At 48.7% G+C, this 13,975-nt stretch overlaps 1 protein-coding gene across 3 annotated transcripts; it reads left to right on the top strand.

The window, feature by feature from the left end:
* The first annotated feature begins 1,407 nt into the window (after nucleotides 1-1,407).
* Nucleotides 1,408-13,918, top strand: Kank3 (KN motif and ankyrin repeat domains 3). Of its 3 annotated transcripts, XM_085833260.1 has the most exons (12): nucleotides 1,456-1,473; nucleotides 3,809-3,873; nucleotides 7,240-7,299; nucleotides 8,240-9,490; nucleotides 9,572-9,671; nucleotides 9,848-10,048; nucleotides 10,143-10,230; nucleotides 10,822-11,038; nucleotides 12,761-12,906; nucleotides 12,997-13,197; nucleotides 13,277-13,366; nucleotides 13,664-13,918. In XM_085833260.1, the coding sequence occupies exons 3-12, from the start codon at nucleotides 7,266-7,268 to the stop codon at nucleotides 13,712-13,714; spliced, it is 2,379 nt and encodes a 792-aa protein (XP_085689386.1). In that variant the 5' UTR covers nucleotides 1,456-1,473; nucleotides 3,809-3,873; nucleotides 7,240-7,265; the 3' UTR covers nucleotides 13,715-13,918. The 3 variants fall into 3 exon arrangements, with proteins under 3 accessions (XP_021042206.1, XP_085689387.1, XP_085689386.1); XM_021186547.3 differs by lacking the exon at nucleotides 3,809-3,873 and having other exon boundaries at nucleotides 1,408-1,473; XM_085833261.1 differs by lacking the exons at nucleotides 3,809-3,873; nucleotides 8,240-9,490; nucleotides 9,572-9,671; ... (1 more) ...; nucleotides 10,143-10,230; nucleotides 10,822-11,038 and having other exon boundaries at nucleotides 1,408-1,473.
* Nucleotides 13,919-13,975: the final 57 nt, after the last annotated feature.

The following is a 13,975-nucleotide window of genomic DNA, read 5'->3' as shown; positions in this document are numbered from 1 at the left end:
TACTCATTACTCCTTCACAGGAACCTTGGCTTGAAAGGCACAAGGCCCAGAGATCTCAGTGATTCCTTAGCCTGACACAAAATCAGCTAGCTATGTCAAGAGGAAAAAACAAACAAGCAAACAAACAAATAAACAATTTGTAGTAGCTTTTGATCAGATCATACTCCAAATGAGTTAAAGTTAAATGTACTTTTTTTTTCTTTTTTTCTTTTCTTTTTTTTTTTTTTTTTCCTAGACAGGGTTTCTCTGTGTAGCCCTGGCTGTCCTGGAATTCACTCTGTAGACCAGGCTGGCCTCAAACTCAGAAATCTGCCTGCCTCTACCTCCCAAGTGCTGGGATTAAAGGCATGTGCCACCACTGCCTAGTTAAAGAGTTGTATTGATATATGGTATATATGTGCATAGGTTGATGTATATAGCACACGATGGAGATCTGAAGACAACTTGTAGGAGTTGGGTCTTTCTTTGCATTACATGGTCCTAGGGATCAAACCCAGATCGTCAAGCTTGGCAGCAAGCACCTTTACATGCTAAGTCACCTCACTGACCTTCACAAATGTAATTTTAATTCATTTCTGTGACAAATTTTTGATCTATAATCTCAGTATGTTTATAAGTACGTCTGTATGTGTCTATTATCTTTACATTATTTTCCTCTGTCTATCTGTCTCTGTCTGTCTGTCTTCCTACCTATCTATTGTGGTAGGTGCGCTAGACAAGTTCTGTACCATTGAGTTAGATATCTCCAGTAGAGCAGACATTTATTAAGTAACTAGTGTATGCCTGAGGCAGTGGGTAAAAAGTTTCCTGATCCTAAAATGTCTAGCAGGGGTGATGGTAGTAACCTTGCCTTTCTACTAAAGAAAATTGCTATTTAGTTAATAAACCATTGCTATGGCAATGATAATGACTAAGAAAAGGCTATGCTAAGGTTTCTGTTTGTTTTTTGTTTTGTTGTCTTGTGGCACATAGATTTCAGGGGCACATAGATTGAACACTTAGAAATATAGAGAAGTATCACATATAGATAATATGGCACAATATATGCAAAGGTCCTGCGGTGGACAAGATCCAGGCTCTTAGGACTTCAGTAAGACAGTAGGAATTAAACTCGTTACATAAATCCTATTAGAATAGTTTGCTTAGATTTTTCCTGTAGCCCCCTACTGTCCTGTGAAACCTCTTTTTCTTACTCCTGGACCAGGCAGAATTTAGAGGTAGCTAGCTGAACAGCATCCCACTGCCCTGCTCTCGTCTTCTCAGATCCTACTGTAGGCCCGCCCTCAGGCGGGTCCCCACCCCCGCCCCGCCCAGATGGCTCACTCTGTCTTACAATTGGATAGTTCAGTTAGATTCGAGCTCTGGTTGGCTGAAAAAGCCGTCAGTAAGGGGTGAAAGCCTTGATAACCCGTGCGGAGCTTCGAGGGGGCGGGCTCGGGTGCGGTGCGGGCGCTGCCGCGGCTTCTCATTCAGGTAAAGTCAACCACGCGAGTCCTAGAGGGGAACAGTGGACCCAAGTGTCCGGGAGGGGCGTGATGCTTTTAGCCCCCTTCTATGGGTTCTGTGCGTTGCAACGGGGTGGGCGCCGTGTCCTGTAATGGTGGCCATTTGGACATTGGGAGCCTCAGGTGGTTTAAAGCCGACCGGGGAGGGGGGACCCTAGATTATTAGGCAGATCGCCACCACATGGCCATCCAGGACCTAACCGGAGGAACTTGTGCGCACTGTAGTCTCCCAGATGCCTTATGGGACCCTTCCCCAGAGTTGGCTTGAAGACCTGGGAATGGGTTTCTTGCAGTGGGGTGGAGTGGGCGGATGGTACGGAAACGGTGTTGGAGGGAGGAACGGATGTCCCCCACCCCCCGGACCTACTGACAATAGCAGCGGATGGAACCGCCCAGCGGTTTTTCCTGTAGGAAACTGCCCTGTCTTTTCTAAGCTGACTTGGTTCTGTATGTTTGGGGAGGTGTGTGTGTGTGTGTGTGATGACTCAAGGACCCCTTGTCCTGCCATCATCTAGCTCTCTCCCCCATCCTGCGTTTGAGAATCCCATCCCAACATGAAGGGCTCCCACCACCTAGAGCCTTCTATCAGTAAGACGTAACTTCTTCAGGACCTCGGGTATGCATGCTCTGTGTCCTGTCCTTCAGGTTTCCTGATGACAGCTCTCCTGATCACAGCTCTCTAGACTGATCGCAGCTCTGTGTCCCGAAATAGTCCCAGGGCTGGGTGTGGGGGCGTGTGGCTTCAGCTCTGACAGCCTAATGAGGGGGTCTCAGGCAGGGGATCCGGATTTAACTTTGATAGCCAGGCAGTGTGGGAGATATGAGGGCAGCTACACGCCCTACTCCGGGAGGCACTGGCTTGTGTAGCAGTCTAATGTTGGCTTGCCCCACCACACTCCTTACTCCCAAGGCAGGAACTGACAGCTGTGAGCTGGGAGGATGATATGTGGCCTAGGTTCCCTGCAGTTTCTAGGGGAGCAAAAGGGAATCTTTCCAAAAGCACCTATTATCCTAGTTACCTGAGAGGTCCTGGTAGGATGATTGAAAGTTGAAGGCACCGGACCTGGTGGCGCTCGCCTTTAATCCCAGCACTCAGGAGGCAGAGGCAAGTGGATTTCTGAGTTCGAGGCCAGTCTGGTCTACAAAGTGAGTTCCAAGACAGCCAGGGCTATACAGAGAAACGCTGTCTCGAAAAACCAAAAAAAAAAAAAAAAAAAAAAAAAAAAAAAAAAAAAAAAGAGAAAGAAAGAAAAGAAAAGAAAGAAAGAAAGAAAGTTGAAGGCCTGTCTGAGAGCTGCAGAGTGAGTTCAACGCCTGTTTAAACAATTTAGTAAAGGGGATTGGCCAGTAAAGGTACTTGATCAGGTAATGACATCCTTGTTGCATCCCTGGGATTTACTCGGTGTAAGGAGAGAGCTGCCCTCTGACCTCCACTCTCACCCCATGGCATCCTTGTGCCCACCCACCCTTACACCTCCTACATAAAATAAATAAAATGTAAAAAAAAAAAAAAATTAAAAAGGGGTTAGTGGTGTAGCTTAAAACTCACCTAGCTTGTGTCAGTGGGGCTGAGGACAAATTTAAAAAAAAAAAAAAAAAAGCATTCATTTGGGCGTAGTGGTATATGCCTGAAATCCTAGCATGTGGAAGACTGAGGTAGGAAAAATTGGAATTGGAATAAATAATAAATAAATAAATAAATACAGGCCTTCAGGCATGGTGGTGGTGCATGCCTGAAATCCTAGCATTCCAGAAGCAGAGACAGGGGAATCTCTGTTAGAGGCCATCCTGATTTACATAGCAAATTTCAGGCCAGCTAACTTTGCAACGTGAGACCCTGTCTTAAATACATAAAATAAAACAAAAAGCAAACAGGGCAGCACTCAGCAGGGAGAGACAGAACAAGTTCTGTGAGTTCAAGGCCAGCCTGGTCTAGATACATAGGGAGAATTTTTCTCAAACACAAAACAGAACAAAACGAAGCTGATCCATATGTAAAAGAGGGAAACTGAGGCTGTGGCAGTAGCTCTGTTATTACAGTATTTGCTTAGTGTGCATGGAAAGCCTTGTGCTCCATCTCCAGCACTGCACAAGCCAGGTGTGGTAAAGCACACGTGATCATCTCAGCACTCAAGGGTTGGAGGGAGGGGAGTTGAGTTCATTGTCAACTATGGAAGGAGCTGGAGGCCAGCCTAGGCTTCCTGAGACCTTGTCTCAAAAAAAACCAAAGAAAACAAAACTAATGGGCTGGAAAGATGACTCAGTGCTTACGATTGAGTATGACCCTTGTCATTTGATTCCAGCTGTCTTAGTCGGCTCACACCTGTGACTCCAGCTCCAGGAAAGCTACAGCTTTTGGCATCCACGGGTAAATACCCACACACAGCCCCAAACCACCCAAATTAAAAGCAAACAGCAACCTTATTGTTGTTTACCACTCTAGTAATCTCTGCCCTATGTCTCAGTTCAGTCTTTGTGCCTGGATGCTTCAGTCTTAAAAATGACCTGGGGCTGCTTTCTCTGTCCTGTTGCTTTGGATTCGGATATGACCAGGTTTCTGGAGGAAGGGGCAGACTGCACAGGATCACACTGCAGCTGTGCAAAAGGCAGTTTCAGACCTCTGAGCCCTGGTCCAGGTTTTTTCTGAAGCTCAGTTTTTCCCTGGCAGTTTCCTAAAAACAAGTCCTGAGAGGCACTGGCTGTCCTCCATGGTGACCTGCTGTCCTGCCCTTGTAGCCGGTGTGAGGGGACAGGAAACAGCTGCTTGGGGTGGGGAGGGAAACTTCAGAGCCTTAGGTTGGACAGGGGAAGGGTTAGAGGAGGGAGCTCAGAGAGTAGAAGGGGGTTCTCTCAGCAGTGGAGAGGGCGATGTGTTAGTCATGCTGATGGGTGCTGAAGAGCTAGTAATGTCTGGCACTCAGATCGCCATGCAGAATTTGAGAAGCTGGAAAGAGTGGCTGGGTTTTTAGTTGTTTGAAGCAGAGGGCTGGTTAGCAAGAAGATGGGTTGGGTCTGCTCGATGTAAAACTACACAGTCAAGGGCTTGACTGGTCACTACAAACAAGGGGTCCCTAGAAGGTGGAGAGAACCTAAACTGAAAGGTTTTTCACATAGGCAGTGGACTTAATTGCTCTGTAAATTGCCACCAATAATCCATGGTGCAGAATTCTACGGGGGCTACTCAGGGAGAGTATACGGTAGATAATCAAGGTGAGCCACTTTCTGCTCCCCGAAGGCTTTTCATGTGGGTACCCAAAGTCCCACCCTCTCATCATTCCTTTTTTGTCCATTTTTGCATGTATATGGGGATGCTAGGCATTGAGGATTGAACACAGGTCCTTATGCGTGTTACAACAATGCAGTGCCTGAAACTACGTCCCTGTCCATATCCTATCCTGTTTCTGGTTTTTGAGACAGGGTCTCTCTAGGTACCTTTGGTTGTCTGAGAACCCACTGGTATTCTCCAGCTTCTGAGTGCTGGGATTAAAGTTCTAGATTTAATGCTTGATCCATTACATGTGATTTCATTCCTTCCCACTCTACCTGCTCTTCCTCTTTCGGAAATAGTTTTTCAGTGTACAACTTAGCCTTGCTTGTAGCCCAGCCTGATCTGTCTTCCTATCTTAGCCTCCTGAGTGGAAGGAAGGCTTACAGTGTACCACCACATCTGGCTTGCTTTCTTTACTTTATTCCTCCCTTCCTTAAAAAAGTTATTTTATGCACATGAGTGTTTGCCTGCATTTACGTATGCACTTCACGTGTGTGGCAGAAGAGGGCACTGAATACACTGGAACTGGAGTTATAGGAAGTTGTAAGCCACTATGTGAGTGCTGGCAACCAAACTTGGGTCCTCTGGAAGAGTAACAATTACTCAACTCTTCAGCCCCTTCTTTTCTTTAAAATTTTGTTTTTTATTATATATGAATGTATCTGAGTGTATGTATGTAGACCATGAGCGTACAAGTGTCCTCCGGGTCAGAAGACTGTTGGATCCCCGGAACTGGAATTACAAGTGCTTGTGAGCTGTCTGTCCAGGGTGGGTGCTGGGAACTGAGTCCTTTGTAAGGATAGTTAAGTGGTCTCAGCTACGGAGCCATCTCTCCAACCGACTTTTCTGAGATAGGCTCTTATGTATTCCAGACTAGCTTCAAATCTTATGTAGCTGAAGATGATTTTGAACTCCTGATCTTCCTGCTTCTACCTCTTGAGTGATGGGCATTCACCACTAGTCAGTAGCCAAGGGCTTCGTGGGTGCTAGACAAGTATTCTACCTAGTGAACTACATCTCCAGCCCAGGATTTGTTGCTTTTTGGGTGCTGCTCCAGATCAAATTCATGTCCTTGTGTATGCCAGGCAAATCCCCAGTTCTAGACTCTCATTTTCTTAGCCTTCATATGTCGTCTGAGAAGTCCTGCTCACTGAACTCCTCATGGAGAGTTACAGCTTTGCCTCTTTTGGTGCTGGTGTTTGCCTGTACTAGAGACATTCCAGAGAGACAGGTGTTCAACTATCGAGGCACAGAGACTTAGCTAGAGTTATACTTTGTATCTATCGTTCCTACAAGGGGGTTTGTGAGTAACCTTGGTTAAAATTCTACACAAAATTAAATCTTACCATTTCTCTTAAGAAAAATGGGGGTTGAACCTGGAGAATGATAGGTGAGCATTTGGCCATTGAACTATATTTTCAGCTCTGTTTTCATGTTTGAGACAGGATCTAAGTTGCTTAGGCTTATCTTGTACCTTTTTTAAGAATTATTTATTTTATTTATATGAGTACACTGTTGCTGTCTTCAGAAGAGGGCATCGGATCCCATTACAGATGGTTGTGAACCACCATATGGTTGCTGGGAATTGCACTCAGAACTTCTGGAAGTGCTCTTAACCTCTGAGCCATCTCTCTGGGCCCGCCTCCCCCCCTCACTACCCCTCCTCCCCTAGAGTATCTTACTATGTAGTTCTGAATGTCCTGGAACTTACTATGTAGACCAGACTGGCCTCACACTCTGAGATCCACCTTCTTCTTCTTCTTTTTTTTTTTTTTTTAATTTACTTATTTATTATATGTAAGGACACTGTCGCTATCTTCAGACACTCCAGAAGAGGGAGTCAGATGTTACGGATGGTTGTGAGCCACCATGTGGTTGCTGGGATTTGAACTCCGGACCTTCGGAAGAGCAGTCGGGTGCTCTTACCCACTAAGCCATCTCACCAACCCAAGATCTGCCTTCTAAGTGCTGGTATTAAAGGAGTGCACTACTGTGCCTAGCTCTTAACTGTGATACTCTAGTTCAGTTTCCAGAGTCTGCAGTACTTCCACTTTCTTGTTTTTCTTTGCTTCATGTCTTTCTTGCTTCCTTCTTCCCAGCTTTGCAACTTGGGTGCTCATACTTCATAAACTTCAAATTTTGGCTAAACATGGTGGCACGTATTTGTCATCCCAGAACTTGAGAGGCTCAGGCAGGATCACGATTTGTAGACCAGTATTAGCCACATAGCGATATTTTATCTCAAAAGCAAAAGTGGTAGAGCACTTGGAATCCATCTGTTGCAGAGCAGTTCCGAGGTTCCAAAGGGGAGGAGGAGAACCTGGGGGGTGGGTGAGGTTCAAAGTTTCAATGTAGTGTAACTAACTGTTTGCTCAAAGTTTCAATGGTGGTGTAGCTAATATCAGGGTCAAAGCAAGGGGCAGGACTGGATTTGTACCCTTACTTTTCTGGGGGACATTTTTTCAGGCTGTCTGGTGGCTGCTCCAGGAAACATGGCCAAGTTTGTCCTGAATCAGAATCTTCCTGGTGAGTTTACAAAATGAGGTAAATGTATTTACCCAGATCCACATTGGGTGCTTGTATATATGGATATAGCTCAGCAATTCCCTTTTATTTTTATTAACACAGTAGCCACTTAGCCATTTCCAAAAGCGGTGGTGGCGCATGCCTTTAATCCCAGCACTTGGGAGGCAGAGGCAGGCAGATTTCTGAGTTCGAGGCCAGCCTGGTCTACAAAGTGAGTTCCAGGACAGCCAAAAAGCTATACAGAGAAACCCTGTCTCGAAAAAACAAACAAACAAACAACAACAAAAAAGCATTATTAGCAAACATAATGGTTCTGTTTAAAAACCAGTCATAACAGCCCCCATAATTAATGTCCCAACTCCCCGTGGTTGTCTAGGAGAGACCCCCCATTGTGCCCTCTGCCCATCCTTTAGTTCTCCCCCCCCCCCCCCCACCATTCTGAAGACATCTGAATTCCATCCGTCACTCTACAGTCTACTGTCTTCCATGGGCTGTTTTTTCCTTCTTGGAACCTTCTGCTCTTGCAGCTGCTTCTGCCTTATGAAGCGCTCAATCTTAAGTTCCTGCCACAGGAAATTTTTTTCTGACGTGAGCGCCAAAGTTGGCTCCTGCAGTGGTTCTGTAATTCACCATGTATTAGTGCTTTGAAAATCATTTGAAATGATTGTGTCTATTTATAGCTAACAAGGGGTCAAGATATTGTCTTCCTTATTATAGTGTCCCAAGAATATAAGTATTTGCCACATAGTGGGTGCTTAAACATGGTTGTATGCCCATCGTGTGCAGGTACGCCTGCAAGCCTCGGGTGTGGTCTTGAGCTCTGGCAGCAGTACAGGTGCATCGCAGGGACAAGGGATGAGGAAACATGTTTGTTCACTCTCTTTGGGAGCTTCTTGGTTTGACTCAACCCTTCTCTCTCAACCCTCCTGTTATACCACAGACCTGGGCGGCCCTCCCCTGTACCCAGGCCCCACTGGAAGTACCCGCAGCCCTAGCTCTCCCTACTCTGTGGAGACGCCCTATGGCTTCCACTTGGACCTGGACTTCCTCAAATACGTGGAGGAAATCGAGCGTGGCCCTGCCTCTCGCCGAGCTCCAGGACCTCCTCATGCACGCCGCCCGCGCGGGTCCCGAACGGGCCTCGCGGGAGCGCGGAGCCCAGGAGCTTGGACCTCCAGCGAATCCCTGGCCAGTGACGACGGCGGAGCCTCGGGTGCACTCTCTCCTGGTGCGTTCCCGGGGCTCTCGCTACCTCCGCTGTCGCCACGCTCCTTGTCGCGCAATCCGCGCGTCGAGCACACGCTCTTGGAGACCAGCCGACGACTGGAGCAGGCGCAGGCTCGGGAGCGCGCGCTCAGCCCGGCCCGCGCAGTCACACGCAGTCCGCGCGGGTCGGGCCGTAGCAGCCCCGCCCCTAACCCCGCCCTTGCTTCCCCGGGCCCTGCCCAGCTGCAGCTAGTGAGGGAGCAGATGGCCGCGGCGCTGCGGCGCCTGCGTGAGCTCGAGGACCAGGCGCGCGCTCTGCCCGAGCTGCAGGAGCAGGTGCGCGCGCTGCGTGCCGAGAAGGCTCGGCTACTGGCCGGGCGCGTGCAGCCAGAACAAGAAGTAGAGATCGAGGTGCGCCCAGACAAGCTCGCCCAGCTTCGGCGCCTCACCGAGCGTCTGGCCACCTCGGATCGTGGAGTGCGCTCCAGGGCTAGCCCCCGGGCAGAGGATCCCGACGGGTTGGCTGCCAGGCGCAGCGAAGGAGCGCTGCAGGTGCTCGACCCCGGGTCTAGGACACCCGATGGGGAACCCCGGACTCGGGAGACGGGCACCGAAGTCGTGCCTGAGACCCGAGAGGTGGATGCCCAGGCAGTACCCGAGACAGGGGAGGCTGGAGTGGAGGTGGTCCCTGAGACCGTTGAGGTGGACACGTGGGTGACTGAGGAGCTCCTAGGGTTGCCCGAGGCTGCAGAGCGTGAGCTGGAACTGCTCCGCACCAGCTTGGAGCATCAGCGAGGGGTGAGCGAACTCTTGCGGGGCCGATTGAGAGAGTTGGAGGAGGCCCACGAGGCCGCAGTGACCAGGCCTCAGTCTCGCGACGTTGCTGCCCAGACTACATTGGGTTGCACTGAGAAAACCACACAGACAGAGATGCCAGTGGAGAACCTGCCCAGACCCACGGCTGGAGACGAGATGGCCCCTGTTGGTGAGTCTCCACTACTGGTTGAACCCTGGCCTGCCAGGTCGCTGAAGTCAAACTCAGTGCTCTCATGTGATTCCCTGCCAGGCATCCTCAAATCCATCATGAAGAAGAAAGATGGTATTCCAGGTGCACAATCCAGTCAGGGACCCAAGAGTCTGCAGTTCGTTGGGGTCCTCAACGGAGAGTGAGCGCTTTCTCTCCTTTCTTTCCATAGCAGCCACAGGGACACAGGCTATTAATCCCAGTTCTGCCCCTCTGCTCATAAAGTGGCTTTGATAGTCCTCAGTTTCCTCATCTTTAAAATGCCACTCTCACTTCAACACTTGAATGAGCCCACAGGGCCTCCAATCCTGTTCTTAGGTATGAGAGCTCCTCCAGTGAGGATGGCAACAGCGATGATGAAGATGGTGTTGCTGAACACCCCAGGAGTAGCTCTTCTGGATCAGGAGATGATAGCAGTGGGGGATCTGACGCTGGAACCCCTGGCCCCCACAATGACAAAGATGCCGGGGACTGCGAGCTTGAGACACATCCAGAGCTGACAGCAGGGAGAGAAGGGAGGTGAGCTTTCTCTAAAGATTTGGAATGTGGATAGCCTCTTTCCTCCTGGTCATCGCAGTTCAGGATTCTGAGTCTAGACTGGCCTCCTTGGCAGGTGTGAACTGAACCCCCGTTTGAGGGAGGCTTGCATTGCTCTGAATCAGCAGCTGAACCGGCCACGTGGAGTCACCAGCAGAGATGGCGTGAGTGTGGGCCAGATTTCTACTCTCCGACAGAGTTTCCTAGAGCAGGAGTACCAAGTTTGGTCCCCTCTCACTAGAAAGACCTTACTTGATCTAACCTCTCCAAAGAGATACCCTACCCAAGGAGAGCTGTGACCTTTTCTTGGACTGCCCAGCCACAGCCTCAAGTAAACAGAGCCCCAGTCCCATCCATGACACTTCAAGAGCAAGTGGGTACTCCCATTTCCCCGTAATATAAAGTCTTATTTTCCTGAGCATTCGAACTTCACTGACTGTATCTCCTTCTCCAAGAGGGTGAGTGAGGTTCCCGCTCTCCACTTGGTTTCTTTTCTTTTTTTTCTTTTTTGAGTCAGAGTTTCTCTGTGTAGCCCTGGCTGGCCTTGAACCGCCTGCCTCTGCCTCCCAAGTGCTGGGATTAAAGGCGTGAGTCACCACTGCCCAGTTCCACCTGGTTTCTTGACATCCTACTTAGAAAGCATTGGCCTCCCTTGCTTACTAGGGTCACCAAAGATGTCTTCCACACACACACTATTTTTGGCCTTTCCCATTTTTTTCTCACCATTGATTAATTCTTTGTCCTGGTCCTGCCAGAATGCAGCACGCCTTGTGGCCCAGGAATGGTTTCGAGTGTCCAGCCAAAAACGCTCTCAGGCTGAGCCTGTGGCTGGGATTCTTCGAGGGGTGAAAAGTCTGGGGCCTGAGCTGCTGGCTTATGTGGTGAACCTGGCTGATGGCAATGGAAATACAGCTCTGCATTACAGCGTGTCTCATGGGAATCTCGCCATTTCCAGCCTGCTACTGGATACAGGTCAGAGTTGTGGAGAAGAGGGCTAAGGCAGGTGAAGGTTGGATCACTGAGGGGCACAGATGAGTAGCAGAGGGTCCCATTGAGCCTCTCTTAAGTTATTCTTGGTGGGTGAATTGCTGTTCACTTGGCAAGAAGTCAGCATTGGGTGTTTTCTTCTGACTCCCTGCTTTGTTTTCTGAAACTGAACTTCCTATTGAACCTGGAGCTGTTTGGCCAGCAAATCCCACCTGTTTCCATCTCCCCAGCCTTGGAGTTGCAAATGGTGCTCAACTTTTATGTAGGTGCTGGGATCCAAGTGTGGTCCTCAAGCCTGCAGTAGTTCTAACCCTTCTGTGCACCCAGACATAACCCATCAAGGCGTTATGTCTTGATATCTAGCCCCTGACTGGCCTCAAATCTGGGACCTTGTTGCTTCTGCCTTCCAAATACTGAAATTACAAGGATATAGAGGCCTTTTGATATTACTCTATCTTCAGCTGTTCTGAGCTAGCTCCCCAGCCCCCCCAAACACCAGCTTTGAGACCAGAGACCTCAATTTAGCACCTTCCTCCCTGGGCATATTATCTCTAGGCCTTGACAGTTTCTTTCTTTCCTGAGACACCGTCTGTGGCTCTGGCTAGCCTGGAACTCACGAAAGACCCACCTGTCTCTGCTGGGATTAAAAGCATATACCTAATACCTAAGCCTTACCGTTTCCTGAGTTTTTGGGCTCCACTGTCTATCCCCTGGGGGGCGGGGTGCTGCTCACAGTGTTTAGGTTAACTGTCATCAAGCTGGAGTACTGTTTACTTGCCTCATTAGGATTCTGCCTCATCTTACTGCCCCACTGAGGCACCCACGTGGCTATTCCTAACTACCAAATCTAGTGTGTACTAGCACCATCCTAGAGTGACCACTCATAAAACAACATAGAGGGTACCTATTACTAACCTTTACCTGTTACTAACTTCATTATTCTCTTTGTTGGGACCTTCACCTCAGCATGGCATTTTTTTTTTAAAGTCTTACAAGTTGTTAGCCCTGGCTGCTCTAGAATGTACTCTGTAGATTAGGCTGGATTTGAACTGCCTCTTCCTCCTAAATGCTGGGATTAAAGGTGTGTGCCACCATCACCTGGCAAAGTTAAATTATTAAATTTTACTTTATTTTTTGAGATAAGGCTCACTGTATAGGCCTGGAACTATATAGCTCAGGCTGGCCAATATTTTAAGTGCTGGAATTACATATCTGGCAAATTCTCCAGTGTTTTAAGTCTGTGTCCTGTTCTTATAATTAGCAAACCTTTTATTTTTAAAGAGGGACAGACACAGGAAAGAACACTTAGCATTTTCAGAGTACATGTAAGCCAGTGGTATATTTCTGGGGCTATGAGTAGTAGAGGCTACAGGACCTTACTAGCTGCCAATCTAGCTGATAGGTAGGGAACACTCAGGTCTCTCTAATCTCTGCATTTATAGTTCTTACACATAGCCACACCATGTATGCACAGGAATGCACAGGCTGAGGGACAAGGGATGTAGTCCTGTCAACTGGCAGAGTTCTTACCCAGCAGTCTCAGTGCTGGGGAGCTGGAAGCAGTACAAGTTCATTGGTTGTCATTGTCTGTGGTCAGCCTGGGATAAAAGATGCCTACCCACCATCTGTGATTTGGAGACCCAACACTGTCCCCGCTAAACAAATCAGTATTTGAGGCTTACATGAAGTGACCTTTCTTCTTCCCAGGGGTCTGTGATGTGAATCACCAGAATAGAGCTGGCTACTCTGCACTCATGTTGGCTGCACTCACTTCTGTAGGACAAGAGGAGGAAGACATGGCTGTGGCCCAGAGACTTTTCAGTATGGGTGATGTCAATGCTAAGGCTAGCCAGGTGCATAGACACTCCAGACCTGATGGGTAGGTAAGGTGGTGTCCCTTTCTACTTTTAAAATACTTGAGACCTCCTTTTCTCTTTCCCCAGACTGGACAGACAGCCCTCATGCTGGCCATCAGCCATGGCCACCAGGACATGGTAGCTGCCTTGCTAGAATGCGGGGCTGATGTCAATGTACAGGATGCTGATGGGGCCACAGCACTGATGTGTGCCAGCGAGTATGGACGCCTTGATACAGTTCAGTTGTTGTTGGCCCAGCCAGGCTGTGACCTAACCATCTTAGACAATGTGAGCCACTAGCAAGGGCCTGGAGTAGTGGTGGTGTTTGCCTCTGTAGCCCAGGGACCAATGTCCTATTACTTCTCAGGAGGGCACAAGTGCCCTGGCCATTGCACTGGAGGCTGAACAGGATGAGGTAGCTGCACTGCTCCATGCCCACCTGACATCAAACCACCAGGTAAGTGTGGTCCCCAAGAAACAAAGATGTTAAGCACCTTCAGAAGACCAAAGATGGAGACACTGCCAAAGAGGTCAGTTATTTCATGCAAGCCTCAAATGGGGATGGGCAAGTGCTGGGTCTCCTGTATCACCGATCCCAGTTATTTACCAACCAAGCTAGGATATCTAACATGGATTCAACCTAGGAAGCTTGGAAGATGGTTTCTTATTTCTTCCATCCTTCTACTGCACTGCCCCCCCCGGTGGGTGTCTGAAACCAGCCTTTTGCCTATAGGACCCCTTTTCTTTGTTCTAGGGACAGTCTTCCACAGGGTCTCCCACTGCAAAGGAATGCAATGACAAATGAGGAACCTCCACCTCTGTGAGCTGCTAACTACATCTAGAGACTCTTCTCTCTGCTGTCTGAATCACAGCGGGGCGCCTTGTGAAGATGCTCCCTCTAGCTTGTTAGAATGCTGAGGGGGAAGAGTGAGGCAAAACCGGGTAACGCCATATCCCTCAACCCACTCACTTCATGAAACATCCTTCTTAATAAAAATATTTCTACTGAGTTTGTATTGTGTGGATGGAAGCAGAAGGAACAAACACTTATGGGGGGGGGAGCTTT

This window comes from Mus caroli, unplaced genomic scaffold, assembly GCF_978045245.1.
Source record: "Mus caroli unplaced genomic scaffold, Mus_caroli_1 scaffold_18, whole genome shotgun sequence".
Taxonomy (NCBI): Eukaryota; Metazoa; Chordata; class Mammalia; order Rodentia; family Muridae; genus Mus; species Mus caroli.
The sequence above is the reverse complement of the archived record's forward strand: the minus strand, read 5'-3'. Positions and strand labels throughout refer to the sequence as shown.

Coding starts and splice junctions, on each gene's coding strand:
- Kank3 (XM_021186547.3), top strand. CDS start 7,266: ATGGCCAAGTTTGTCCTGAATCAGAATCTTCCTG. Junction 7,300..8,239: donor CCTGAATCAGAATCTTCCTG/GTGAGTTTACAA, acceptor GTTATACCACAG/ACCTGGGCGGCCCTCCCCTG. Junction 9,672..9,847: donor GTTGGGGTCCTCAACGGAGA/GTGAGCGCTTTC, acceptor TCCTGTTCTTAG/GTATGAGAGCTCCTCCAGTG.